Source organism: Rhinolophus ferrumequinum, chromosome 24, assembly GCF_004115265.2.
Source record: "Rhinolophus ferrumequinum isolate MPI-CBG mRhiFer1 chromosome 24, mRhiFer1_v1.p, whole genome shotgun sequence".
NCBI classification, from domain to species: domain Eukaryota; kingdom Metazoa; phylum Chordata; class Mammalia; order Chiroptera; family Rhinolophidae; genus Rhinolophus; species Rhinolophus ferrumequinum.
Genome location: NC_046307.1, coordinates 22,988,733 through 23,002,135, shown reverse-complemented (window position 1 = coordinate 23,002,135; position 13,403 = coordinate 22,988,733). Strand labels below are relative to the sequence as shown.

At 50.0% G+C, this 13,403-nt stretch overlaps 1 protein-coding gene across 4 annotated transcripts in view; it reads left to right on the top strand.

The window, feature by feature from the left end:
* TNIP1 (TNFAIP3 interacting protein 1) overlaps positions 1-13,403 on the top strand; it is a 41,996-nt gene that overhangs the window by 19,544 nt on the left and 9,049 nt on the right. For all 4 annotated transcript variants that reach the window (XM_033096912.1, XM_033096913.1, XM_033096910.1 and 1 more), the window contains 6 exons: positions 1,574-1,765; positions 5,374-5,468; positions 7,053-7,173; positions 10,668-10,757; positions 12,368-12,433; positions 12,582-12,713. In XM_033096912.1, coding sequence (XP_032952803.1) covers positions 1,574-1,765; positions 5,374-5,468; positions 7,053-7,173; positions 10,668-10,757; positions 12,368-12,433; positions 12,582-12,713 — 696 coding nt within the window. The remainder of the gene's footprint in view (positions 1-1,573; positions 1,766-5,373; positions 5,469-7,052; positions 7,174-10,667; positions 10,758-12,367; positions 12,434-12,581; positions 12,714-13,403) is intronic.

Here is a 13,403-nt window from a genome sequence, read left to right as displayed (position 1 = left end):
CAAATCCCTGGCGGGTGACTTCCCCAACTTGGGTCACACAGGCACCCCATCATTGTGAAAGCCTGGGCACGTTGCCAGCCCTGTGGTCTCCACGGAGTGCGGGGCACCTCCGCACATTATGACTCAGCCTGCGGGCTGGTAGCCCGGGTGGAAGAGAAAGACTCAGGAGGCCCAGAGCGGCTTATGGCAGATGATTTACCCTTTTGTGCAGGCTGAAGGTTAAAAGGGTTCTGTATTTGTCTTCTGGGAACTTTTGTCCCCTTGTCCTGTTCTGTCCCTGAGGGCTCTGAGGAGCTGGCCGAGGCAGCAAGAACCCCCTGCTCAGAAAGTAGTTTACTTTGATCTTGGACCAGTAACTTCATCTAGTTAGCAAGTTCCTCCTAAGCCGTCATGTGCCTTGTCTGCCGAGCAGACAAGAGCTTGGAGGCTACTTAGATCAGAGGATGAAGCAATTCCTGGGCCTTAAATAGAGAGCAGCGTTCGCCACCTCAGATCCTTTGGAAAGAGAGGCAGTGGGGGAAGGAGCGCAGAAACTGAAGAAGCAGTGTTATCGACTGTTAGAATAAGGGGCTAACAGTATTACACAGGCATTCAGTGAATGTCAGAAAGCCTAAGTTCCACTCCTGGCTCTGCCACTGACCCACCGGGCGACCTTGGGCCACTTCCTTTACCCCATACCTTGGTTTCCCAGCCTGAACCCTCAGGCTCCCTGTAGCTCTGACATTCTGTGACTTCCGTCAACGTTTAGGGGAGGCCTTCTATAGGAGCTGAAATGTGGGATGCCATGGGATGGAGCCCGAGGAGGTGTGGGGGGCTCAGCCAGGGCCAGTTAGCTGTAAGGTGCCACCGTGGATCCTTGGGCATCGTGTTGGCATGACTAAGGCACTGTTTTTGGAAGGAGTGTTCTCGACATAGGAAAGACAGAGAGAGAGACTGATTTTGTATTGAGATAAAGCTGTCTTGCCCACGGTATGCTTCCTCTCTTATACATGCTACTAGATTGGGATTCTTTAAAATATCCATCTAGAGCTACGATTCTTAACCTGTTTTGAATCTTGGGAGCTCTGAGAAGCTGATAAACAGTTGAACCATACCCCAGAAGACACATGTAAACAGAAAAGTCAGGCACTACTGGTCTCTGTGTGGCTCCCTGGTCAAGACTCCCTGAGCCAAAGAAGCAGGGCTGTGCATAGAGGGAGACCCCTTTCCTGGGCTCGCTGCTTTCATGCATCAGTTCACCTTCATCAGACCCCTGTGAGGTAGAAGGGAGGGAAGCAGTGTGTGTACATTTAGCTTCGGAGGATTCTGAGCCCCAGCAGATGAGTGATTTATCCACAAGACACAGCGAGGCCCAGAGTGTGGGAGGAAAGTGTCTCAGTGGCCTGGGAGTCCGGGTCCTGCCCTGTGAGTCAGCCCCAAACAGGGAACCTGCGTAATCGGAGAATTTCCCTGGGCTGAGCTGGGATCAGAGGGGGAAACTGAGTCATGAGGAATGGGGAAGCAGAGGGAGAAGGGCTGGTGGCGCCTACTCAGACCCTGGTGAAGAGTGGTCCCTGTCCCCTACCCCTGCCAGGAGCTGGGCCCCCTACCCCACGAGGACAGCAACCTGCTGCTGCACCTGCAGCGCTTGGAGACCACCCTGAGCGTGTGCGCTGAGGAGTCCGACCACAACCAGCTCTTCACCCATCTGGGCCGCATGGCCCTCGAGTTCAACCGGCTGGCCTCCAAGGTGCACAAAAATGAGCAGCGCACCTCCATCCTGCAGGTGAGGCAGGCCAGGGCGGATCACCTGGGATAAGCAGGTGTGCTTCCCTGTCCACCTCTTCCAGGTCTTCTGGGGGATCCTGGGTACTCTGGGGACTTCCAAGGGTGATGTTGGAGGCTGGCCTTGGGCTTATTGTTTGGGGTGGTGAGCAGGGTAAGGAAGTTGTGGGGAGGGAGAGGAAGAGGAAGGAAATTAGGAAATATGGGGTGGGCCATGCACATTTCATGGTTGAGGTACCCTGGGGCCATGGATGTGGGCAGGTGGGCAGCAGCCCCGCCCCTATTCACAGGTAGGTGGGGAAAGGGAGGGAACAAAGGCCAGCAGGACCATCATCATTACCCCTTCACAGATGGGGACACAGCCTTCGAGAGGTGATTTTCTTTTTTTCCCTAAGGTCACCCAGCCAGTAGATAGTGCAGGTGGGATTCGAACCTTGAGCTGTCATGTTCCAAAGGCCATCCTCTTAATCACCATCCCAACCTGCGTCTGCGGTAGAGGAGGCTTCCTTTCATAACCCTGCTGTGGGAATGAAGTCAGATTTCCTTCCTAGGCCAGCCCAGGCCTTGGAGTCATATGGTCCTTAGTTCTGGCAGTGACTATTGCTATGTGACCTTGGACAAGTCATTTATCCTCTCTGTCCCTCACTGTCCCTGTCAGTAGCGTGGTGCTAGGAATGCCTGCCTCGTGGAATTGCTGAATTAAATGAAGCATCTGCTATAGTCTAGAGCATAGTAAGTGCTCAAAAAGTGGTCACTGTGAGGATTGAATGATGACTGGTCATTCGCCCTGGGCAGGGGATCTTAGCCGTGAGGGCATGGGGTAGGGAAGGATTCCCAGATGGTGAAACTAACACTCAGGTGCCCAGTTATGGGGAGGATATCCACCATGGCTGACTTGAGAAGGGCCTAGGTTGACAAGAGCAGGAGGGACGTCCAGGCTGGAGACACAGTGTGAGGAGAGATGTGGAGGGCAGAGAACTCCAGGGAGACGGCAGGACCCCCATTTCACCTCCAGTGGAGGGCGTGTGGGAAGTGAGGCTGGAGGAGCCTGAGGGCCAGGCTGAGGGAGACGACTTTAACAGACTTTCAGAGGTCAGTGAGGTCTAGAGGTGTCAAAGCTGAGCTCTGGGGAGGTGAACATGGCTGTCGCATGGGTTTCAGGGTCAGTTTTCAGCTTTGAAATGGGGATCAATACCGGGTATCCTAAAGGGGGGGTCTTGCCAAACTCTGTTATTTTTTATATTAGGCCCCTATTTGTTTCCTTCTTAGCTCTTCTCATAGTTTGTAATAATTTTATTAGGTGGTTTATTTACTTCGTGTTTTTTCCTTGCACTTCCTGCTAGACTGTAAGACTCATAAGAGGGGCGGGTAGCTTGTCGGTCATATTCACCACTCTATGCCAGTGCCTGGCACTTAATAGGTGCTTAATGCACACTTGGTGAATGAATGAATGAATGAATAAACTACTGAACTCATAGGTGAGCCCTGTTAGCTCCTTTGATAGAACATGATGACTTTTGTAATGACCTTTTTCCATCAGCTACTTTGTGTCCAGGGCATTTTCCATTAAACTTGGAGGAAACAGCTCTCTAGCCTGGAAGGGTGGACAGCATGGTTGCCACATCCTGGCCTTCCCTTGGTACCATGAGCAGAACGTTCCGTTCCCTGGAGGCCTCGTTTAGGGCCGCATCCAGGGTATTTGCCCAGCCTGTGGGCAGAGGCAGATTAATCTGGTTTCTCCTCCTTCATTCATTGATTTGTTCCTTGGTTCACTCAACAAACATTTTCAAGGCCAGGTGTGGCGCACGGCCCCTGTTAGGCACTGGACCCAGCCATAGTAGTTTTTTGTTCTCTCCACCTCAGATCCCTTATGTCTGACCCTCTCCAGTTCCAGGCTGTCTTCTCCATTCAGCTTTCCCAAGTCTCACCTGCGTTAGTCAGAAAGGGCGAGCTTTTGCTGTGGAAATAAACAGCTCAGAAATCTTCCAGGGTGACATAAAAGTTTTCCCTTATTGTTTGTGGCCAGGACTTATTTCTGCTCCACGGTTACTTAGTGGCCCTTCCACCTCGTGCCCTTTGGACTAGGAGGCAGCCACAGCCACAGTGAAAAAAAAGACTCGGAGAGTCCTGCATGGGCCAGCCCAGAAGGGACACTTGTCACTTCCACTCATCATCTTTCATCGTCCAGAACTAGTCACGTGATCTCAGCCAGCAGGGGAAATGGAAATGGAAAGGATCAGGTGGAATGTCTGACGAATACCACTGCGAATACCACTGCGTTTGCTCACAGCCCAGCTCACAGCCCCCGCCTTGCATCACTGGGGAGAGAGACACCAGGGGAGGGTCTGCCAGATGGAGTTTAACCCCTGTGGTGGTTCTTAACAGCTGTGCAACCTCATGCAAATTATTTCACCTGCATTAGCCTACTTTTAAAATAGAGATGAACTACGTAGTTTTGGGGACACTGTGAGGCTCCGATGAGACAGTGGGTGGAAGAGCACCCAACCACGTACCTGGCACGTGTTAAGTGCTCACGATCTGTTGAAAGATTGAGTACTTAATACTGACATGACGCATCACCATTGCTAGTTGGTACCGCCCTCCCCTTCTCATCTGTGAAGCCCTGAGTCTGGCTGTCCGTATTCCATGCCCCCACCTCTCAGTGCTTTGACTACAAGTCCTCAGATATTAGCAACCCTATAAAGGAGGCAGAGAAGGAGCAGTGGTCCCCATTTTGTAGAGGAGGGAACTATGTCTCAGAGGCGAAGGAAGCCTGAGCCACACCTAAGGAACTGGTGAGGTCTTGACCAAATGCCCCGTCTTCTGACTCACCATTTGATTACACTGGAAGCCCCGCCCACTCTCCAAGCTCGTAGGCTACGTCTCAGGTCTTCACTTGTTCATTCATTCGTGTGGCCATTGTCATTCAGTCATGTATTCCTTCAGCAGAGTTAAGCATCGACCTGTGCTAGGTCCTGAGCTCGGGCAGGAGATCTGGCAGTGAACGAGAGTGGGGAGGGGGTTCCAGCCCTCTGGAAGCTCTCAGACTGGTGGATGGCGTGAGCAGGGATAGACATTAAGAAAATAAGGACACAAACAGTTCTTTAGCTCTAATTGTCACAAGTACCAAGAAGTGTGAGAGCAGGCAGCTATGAGCAAGGATAATAAAGGTGATCCCTCCTGCAATGTGGAGTCAGGGAGGACTTTTTTGAGGAAGTGACATTTAGGCTAAGACTTGAAGCAGGAGTAGAAGTAAGCCAGGGGAAAGCTGGTGGGGAAGAGCGTTCTAGAGTGTTCTAGGCGGTGGGAACAACAATGAAGGAGGAGGAGGAATAGAACTCTCCATCTTGGAGAACCAGAGGGCCCTGTGGCTGATTCTTAGTCACGTGTCCTCACGGCTGGCTCCTGAGGGAGAGGATACAGAAAGGAGCCTGGATGGGCCTGGTGGCTCGGCTCCCTGCTGTCCTGAGTGGGATTGGACGAGGGCATGCAAAGGGGGTGTGTTGGGACCTGGTATGGCTGTAGCCCCTCCCTGTCCTCCAACATCAACCTGCATTGGAGATGCACCCCTTTCGTTTCCTTGCTCTCATCTACCTCTCTGCCCTGTAGACCCTCTGTGAGCAGCTTCGGAAGGAGAATGAGGTCCTGAAGGCCAAGCTGGACAAGGGCCTGGAACAGCGCGATCAGGCTGCTGAGAGGCTGCGGTGAGTCTAGGCTCCTCAGGGAAGAGATGAAAAGTGGGATGGGCCGGAGGAAGGGCTGGGTGCAGGGCACTGATTTCTGGGCTGAGGGCTCTGAGACCTGTGCCGAGCGCCGTGCTTGGGATGTCAGGTCTCTTGGTCTTTCTCCTTGAGTACCTTGAGGAGTGTCTTCTATAAAGTGCCTTGGAAACCTCCTCCTAAGCTTAGCCTGTTAGCTGGCTGCCCCGCGGTGGAGACAGGGCTCAGGACTTCGCTGCCCCCTGCTGGTCACCATCCCTTCCTGCTCTGTTTTCCTGAGAACAGTCAGGGCTTCCTCCTCTGGGCTAGTGGGTTTCAGATTTAATTGTGCATCGGGTTCACTGAGGGCAAGGCATACAAGTTTACACTCCTGCCCCTCCCTCTGCCGAGATTCTTGATTCCGTCGGTCTGAGGCGAGACGTAGGGATCTTTATTTTCCAAAGGGCCTCTGTGGTTATGATGTAGGTGGGCCCAGGATCACGCTGGAGAAACACTCATTTGACTTAGTCAGAGCTCAAAGGGCCCTTGAGATCATGAGGGCTCAACCCCTCATTGTGCAGAGGGAGACTGAAGCCCAGAGAGAGACATGTGAGGCCCAGACAGAGTAATGTGTCACTGCTGAGCCACCGTGCCATTTTGAATCAGCATATATTTATTTACTTCTGCATGTATTTATTTATTTCCAAGCAGTAAGAGTTTTATAGCCACAATGACTCCATCCATGGATCCCAAACCCCAGGCTCGTAGAAAGACTCATGACTAGAAGGCAAAAGTACAAATCCCTGCTGTGTGACCTTGGGAAAGCCACTTTACCTCTCTGTTTTTCTAGTACGTGGAAACCCAGCTGGCAAATTGAACATAAAGAAATATTTTCCGTATTTCAGTCATACTTGAGTCCACGTCACTTTTAGTATGTCTTGTATCACCTGCCTTATTATTTACTTCAGAATTTACTTTAGTTTGAATCATGCTTTTACTTAAAATTATTATAAAGAAAGCTTTCCCTAGAGTAAATGGAAGACAGCATTACCTATAATAGATAGAAGATAACTCCAACAGTCAATACAGTGAAAATGGAAGGATGTTGATAAAATCTGGTGAAGTGCCATTGCCGACTGAAGGCTCTGAGCTTGAAGCCTGCTCTTTCTCCGTTACCAGGGAGCCTGGCAAGTATTAGAAAGGTGCTCAAGAGGGGTTAGCACCAAACTGAGGCTTTTCCCATGCTTTACACAGGAAGTTTGACGATAATTGGACAGGGGTACCTCTCTCACTAGAGTGTGATTCCGTGTTAGTTAATGCAGGTTTGGATGTGTGCTGAAGATCTCATGTGTACAGACATCCCACACATGGGGAAACCCTGCTGTTGATGAGCTGAGACTGCTGGGAAAGCCCACAGATTGCCACACAGTGGCTTAAGGATGCTCTTTTTGGTTCCATCTGAGGGCAGGTTTCAGGGTATTACCTTACTCGCCAGGACCCAGCTGCAACTTAGATGAGTAGAGGTCCAAGAGCCCTAGCCTCTGTAACGCAGGGCCAGCAGTGTGACCTCTCTGTTTGCCTCTGACCCAGGGAAGAAAACATGGAGCTCAAGAAATTGTTGATGAGCAGCAGTAAAGAGAGTGCCTGTGGGCGGCCAGGCTCACCAAAGTTGGAAGGCGCAGGCAAGAAGGGGATGGCTGGACAGCCGCAGGTATGTGGTCAGAAACGCCTTCCACAGCGTCCCCGATTGCCAGTGCCAAGCGTCTCTTGTCACCTCTACTGGCAGTGAGCTCACTACCTCCTTTTGCAGCCAATTCCGTTGTTAGAAGGTTCTAGTCTTAAGATGGCTTTTCCTTAGCGTGGCCTAACAGTCTGCCTCCTTGGAGCTTCCGCTGCTCAACCCTATTCCGCGTGACTCACTCAGGCTGCTGGCCATGACCGTGGCTCTGTGACCCCCGACAAGCCTTCTGTTCCCCAGGCTGAATAGTTTCTTCATCCATTGCTTATAGAATGTGGTGTTGAGTCCTTTGCTTAATCTGAGTACATTCCCTGAGCACATCCTCGCTTGTCAAGGTCTCTCTTACAACGCAGCTCCCAAAAGGCAGTTTAACTTCTCAGATAGTCCTGGCAGAATGAGGGTGTTAGCCCCCTGAAAGCTTTTAGGGGACTCTGATAAGTTCCTGTGATTGCGCCCTGGGGCCTCTGACATGGAGAGAGGAGGGCATAGCCTGGTAATGCCCAGGGTCTGGCCCACTTGCCCTCTTCCCGGTCGCTCCCAGCCCGGGCTCGCATCCAGTCCCCAAGCAGGAGCTGGCTCTCCTTCCTGGCCTGGTCTGTGCTTTTCTTGTGGCTGCAGCACTGAGTGTCCCCTTCCCCCGCCCCCGCCATGGGGTTTAATGGCTGTTCAGCAGAACTCAACGTCTTTAACAAACCCCAGACCTATGTAATAGTAGTGATTATCCTAATAACTTAATTACTGTAGAGTTTTCCCAAGACTTCAAACCCATTGTCTTATTTGGATCTCCTCTCTACCTGTAAGGTAGGCAGGGCCAGGACTATTATTCCATGACCCAGCTATGGCAGGAGGCTTGGAGAAGTCATATGATGTCACCTAATTAAGATTCCTGCACCATCAGCTATCTGACAGCCCTTGAGTAGGGCAGGGAACCGTGCTGAGAAGTGGCTTTCTGAAGCCAGCCCATGGGGCCCCTCTCTGCTTCCACATACCTTCACATCAGTGCTCGCCTTGTCTGCCCTCACGTGGCCTGTCCTGATCTCTCCTGGGTTGTCAGAGGTCGGCAGGCAGGCCTCTTCACTTTCCCAAAGCCCTTCAATATCAACTCCTCTCTCTTGACTCCCTGGAAGGCGCGGTGTTCTTACTGCCCCGCCGGGGAGGATGGTCCCGTAGAAGGTGTGCACTACGGGCAGCCGTGAAGCCTATACCCCACTGTATGTGGGTCGAATGTTGGCTCCAACTCTTGCCAGCACTGCTACCTTGGACAAGTTATATGAACTCTCTGGCCTCAGTTTTTCCCTCTATAAAATGGAGACATTAACACCTACCTCAAAAGGTGGTTGGAGTATTCAGTGATGGGATGCCGGTAGAGTAAGTGTAGCTTGTGGCACGTGGGAAATGGTGAACATTACCTGTTGCTTTCAGTGGCAGATTTGGTGTCAGTAGCTGGTTAGCTGGTTCCTCTCTTCTTGGTGGATGTTAAGAGTGTACCCTCCTGGAGCCCCCTCTTCCTCTTTCCCCAATAATGCTAAGCACAGCTCGACTCCAAGAGACAGCAGGCCTGTAGGGGCAGGCCCATCTCTTGCCCTTCTCAGAGGAGGTGATGGTCCCTGAAGGGCTCCGCCAGCTCACTCCCGTTCCTCCCTGGTTCTGTGGTGTGCTTACAGACCTTAGCCTGCAGGGGGCACTTGAGTCTCACAAGTTCTGCCCTCAGGGTTCACCCAAAGCCTTAACATCTTACATAACCATGGTTCAATGATCAAAACTAGGAGTAATGCTGGCACAATACTATTAACTAAACTGCAGAGTTTGTTCAGATTTCACCAGTTTTTCACTCATGTTCTTCTTTTGTACCAGGATCGATTCTAGGCCCCACATTGCATTTACTTGTCACCTTTCTTTAGTCTTCTTCAGTCTGTGACAATTGCCAGTCGTTCCTTCCCTTTCATGAGCTTGACACTTTTGGGTGCTACTGGCCAGTTATTTTGTAGAACGTCCCTCAGTTTGGGTTTATTTGATGGTCTCTTATGATTGGATTGCGGTTATGGATTTGGGCAAGAACACCACAGAATGGACATCATGCTGTTTTCAGTGCACCAGGTAGATGCTGTCGGTGTGTCTGATTCCTGTCAACCGTGATCACACAGCTAAGGACATGTCTGTCACATTTCTCCGTATAAAGGGACGAATTTTCTCTTTGTAATTATATATTTTTTTTGAGGAGAAACTTTGAGACTGTGCAAATGTCTTTTTTCTCCTTACACTTTTGCTCACTAATTTCAGTATACATGGGAGGATCTCATAGTGATGATGATGATTATTATTATTATTATTATTTGAATTGGGAAATATTGGGGAACAGTGGGTTTTTCCAGGCCCCTCAGCTCTAAGTCAAGTCATTGTAACTTCAATCTAGTTGTGGAGGGCGCAGCTCACTGGCCCATGTGGGAATTGAACCAGCGACCTGGGTGTTACGAGCACTGAGCTCTAACCAACTGAGCCAACCGCCCCTGTGATTATTATTAACTGTAGTATTCTAATGGCGATTTTGTGTTTCCCTCATTCCTTCTGCAGTCACTGATTGGAATTCTTCTATAAGGAGGAATTGTCCCTTCTCTCCGATTTATTTAATTATTTAGCTCTTTCTTTCTACCAATATGAACTTAAGGATATTTATTTTATTCTTTGGGTTATAATCCTATCATGGTTTATCTTCTTGTTCAGATTGTTCCAGCTTGGCCATAGGAAGCTCTTTCAAGTTCGCTCCTATGCCCATTTGACATGTCCTTCTTCTGCTTATTGAGTACTTCCTTACTTTCTGGTACCATAAGATGCTCCAGACTCATCTTATGTCTTTCCCGCCCCAGGCCTGGAATTAAGTACCTCTCTGAGGAGTGCTGTTCCTTTTTGTCGGAGAACGGCATTTAGAAACCAAGATCTGGGCCCTGTGTGTGTTGTTGCTCCTGGGGGGGGGGGGGTCGCTGCTTTAGGCCCTCTCCGAGGCTAGAGCTAGGAAATCTATGTACGTGTACTGATCACACATACATACGGCCTTATTTATTTTTGTATCCTCCTAAAAACATTTTAAAATAGTGTTTTACGAAACATTAAAAACTATATAACTCTTGCCTTCCAGACCAGAGGATTTTTGGCTGCTGGGAGTTGGGGTGGACAACAGTGGGCAGTCTCTTAGAGATAGAGCCTGAGCTAGGAAAGAAGTGGTCATAGGGAGGGAAGGGAAGAGGGCAGAAGGGCCGGGGAGGAGCACTTGGGAGCCACTGTGGATCAGGAAGTCTCAGTGACCTTCCCACAGGAGCCTTGGTCATGGCTGGGTGTGTATCTGTGTCCTGGTCAGTGGGAGGGGAAAGAGGTGGGAGACAGAGGGCTGGGTGAGGGGCCTTAGAGGAGCTAGGGGTGGCGAGACAATTGTTATATGAGGCTTTGCTGAAGGCCCCTCTGTTTCTCCCTAGGCTAGTGTGATAGCAGGTAAGATGCCAGAAGTGGGAGCCTTGGGTGCTGCTGAGAAGAAGGTGAAGATGCTGGAGCAGCAGCGCACTGAGGTAGGTGGCTGGAGAGGGTGGTGGTCCGGGAAGACCTGTCTTCCCTTCTGGGACCGGCAGGACGAGGCCCTCTTTGGTGCTCTGGCTCTTGCTAGTCTGAGGTCACCATGGTGACCACTGAACCATCTACCCATGGGAGAGACCCGCTGCCTTGTCCTGGACTCTTGTCTCTCGATCATTCCTCCTGCTCACAATGGCCACTGAGGAGGTGGCATTTGAGGCATGGCCTAAAATTGTTGGCAGGGGAGGGGTAGTTTTGCAAGGCGTCCACAGTAAACCTTGGATGGTGGAAAGAGGTTGTGATAAGGTAGGCAAGTTTCAGAAGTAGGAGTAGGGAACCTGGGGTCCATCTGTCACCGTGCAGCTGGTTCAGGGAGGGACTGTCACAGAAGGAGAGGATCCACGTCTTCTTGTGGCACTAACCAGCTGAGAGTCTCTAGAAGTTGAGGTTATTCCCTTGTGTCTCATGCGTGTTTCTTCTCCACCTCCCACCCCTAGGCCAGAATTTCCAGACTGGAGGTGGAGCCCAGTTCTCTTAGCCCCACTCTCCACACAACTCAGGTTGTTCTCCAGGCCTCCCAGGTCTTCCTGCACGTTTGGAAGTCAGGCTCCATTTACCTTTTGCTTACGTGCATATTAATTTTAGTTTTCTGTTAGCATTGCTGTAAGGTACTTTGTTTTTATTACAAAAGTAATATAATCATTATAAAAAGATCGAGAATCTCCACTACTAGAGATGACCACAATTGATAACAGTTCATTGCATATTCCTCATTCTTTTCTATGTACTTACTAATGTATGATCTGCTTTTTAAAATAGCAGAAAAAATTATACATGCTGCGTTGCAAATTACTTTTCTGCGTTTCTTTCTTTAAAATAAACTATATCTTTGAGGGTATTTATTTATAAATATCCCGTATTCCTTTAATTTTTGAGTATTTTTTATCCTATGTTTCTGAAATTGAGACAGTCTTTCCCATTTCATTTATTTAATGATCTAGAGTTTTTTTTCTTCCCTGAGGAACTGTTATATCAAAAGTATGGCAAATAATACATTGCCTTATAACTGAGGCAATGTATTAAATGCCTGGCTTTCCGAATAGCTTCACAGTGCTCCATTTTCTGTTTCTACTCTAATTTCCTTAACCTATCCATGCTTAGGTGGGCCTCTAGATTGTCTTGTAATACAAACATTATTGAGATGATCAGCAATATACATATATTTTTACACACTTTTGTGCAAGTGCTTCTTGTGGTTACATTTTTCAGAGTGGAATTATTGAGGTAAAGAGACTGAGAACTCAGAGTTTGAACACATAGTCCCAAACTGCTCTCTAAAGAGGTATCTGTTCTATAATTGTACGCCAAGCTTAAATACTGTCTCTGTGTTTGGTATTAGTCTCGTCCCGGCGAGGATAAAAGGTGGCAGTTGATACAGGTGAATCTCTGAGGAGCGTTGAGGTTTTGGGAAACTAGGGACCGAGGCAGTGTCTGTCAGCACCGCTTGTTCCCACACCCTGCGTGCTCCTCGGGAAGCTGGTGTGCGTGCAGTTGCCTCTCTTTGGTCTTCCTCTGCTTGTCTCCTGCTAACCGCAATCTCTCCCCACAGCTGCTTGAAGTGAACAAGCAATGGGACCAGCATTTCCGGTCCATGAAGCAGCAGTACGAGCAGAAGGTAGCATGGGAGTGATGGGAAGTCAAGGCTGAGCCAGGGTCTGGGCTGTGCTCTGTGTCCCTAGTGTCCTGCTGGCTGCTTCCTTCTCAGCAGCTTGGAACCTTGGACGTTCACCCTCACGCACCCCTCTCTCTGCCTCTGACCCCAGATCACTGAGCTGCGCCAGAAGCTGGCGGACATACAGAAGCAGGTGACTGACCTAGAGGCTGAGCGGGAGCAGAAGCAGCGTGACTTTGACCGCAAGCTCCTCCTGGCCAAGTCCAAGATTGAAATGGAGGAGGCAAGTGCGACTGCGGGAGCTGCAGGTTCAGCTCCGGGAGGCCTTCTCCCCACTCCCGTTAACCAGGAGCGCAGTGGAATAAACAAGCCGGGGGACAGGACTCGGGAGACCTGGGGGTTCCAGCTCTGGCTCTGGTGCTGAAGGGCTGTGCGCCTGTAGGCAAAAGTACTTCCCTGTGCCTCAGTTTCCCATCTAAAAATTGAGGAGGTTGGATTAGCCATTGCTTTTCATATTTTCTTGTTTTCATCCAGAAGAACTTTTTGTTCCATTAAAACCTATGGACTGGGGAAGCACAGGGTATAAAAGAGAGCTAAGCAGGCCAGCTCTGGTGCACTCGATGGGGATGGGGGGCTATTGAGTGTGTAGAGCTGTGATAAGGGGGAGGCTGAAACATTAGACGATGCTTCTTTGTTCATTTGTGCAATCATTATTCAACAGAGCATGCACTTGGCAGTATGGTGGGCACAGAGACTCAGCCGTGAACAGACAAGTCCCACCCTTGAAGGGGAAGAGACGCTAAAGAACTAGTCACAGAAGCAAATGCATAGAAGTGTGTTCAGCACTACCCAGGAGAAGTTATAGGGTTCGGGGAGACGGCAGAAAGGCCCAGATGCAGTGTGGGGTCCAGGAATACATCCCCTGAAGAATAGCATGTGCTCTGACCTGCGTGGGACTGATACTAGCCAAGGC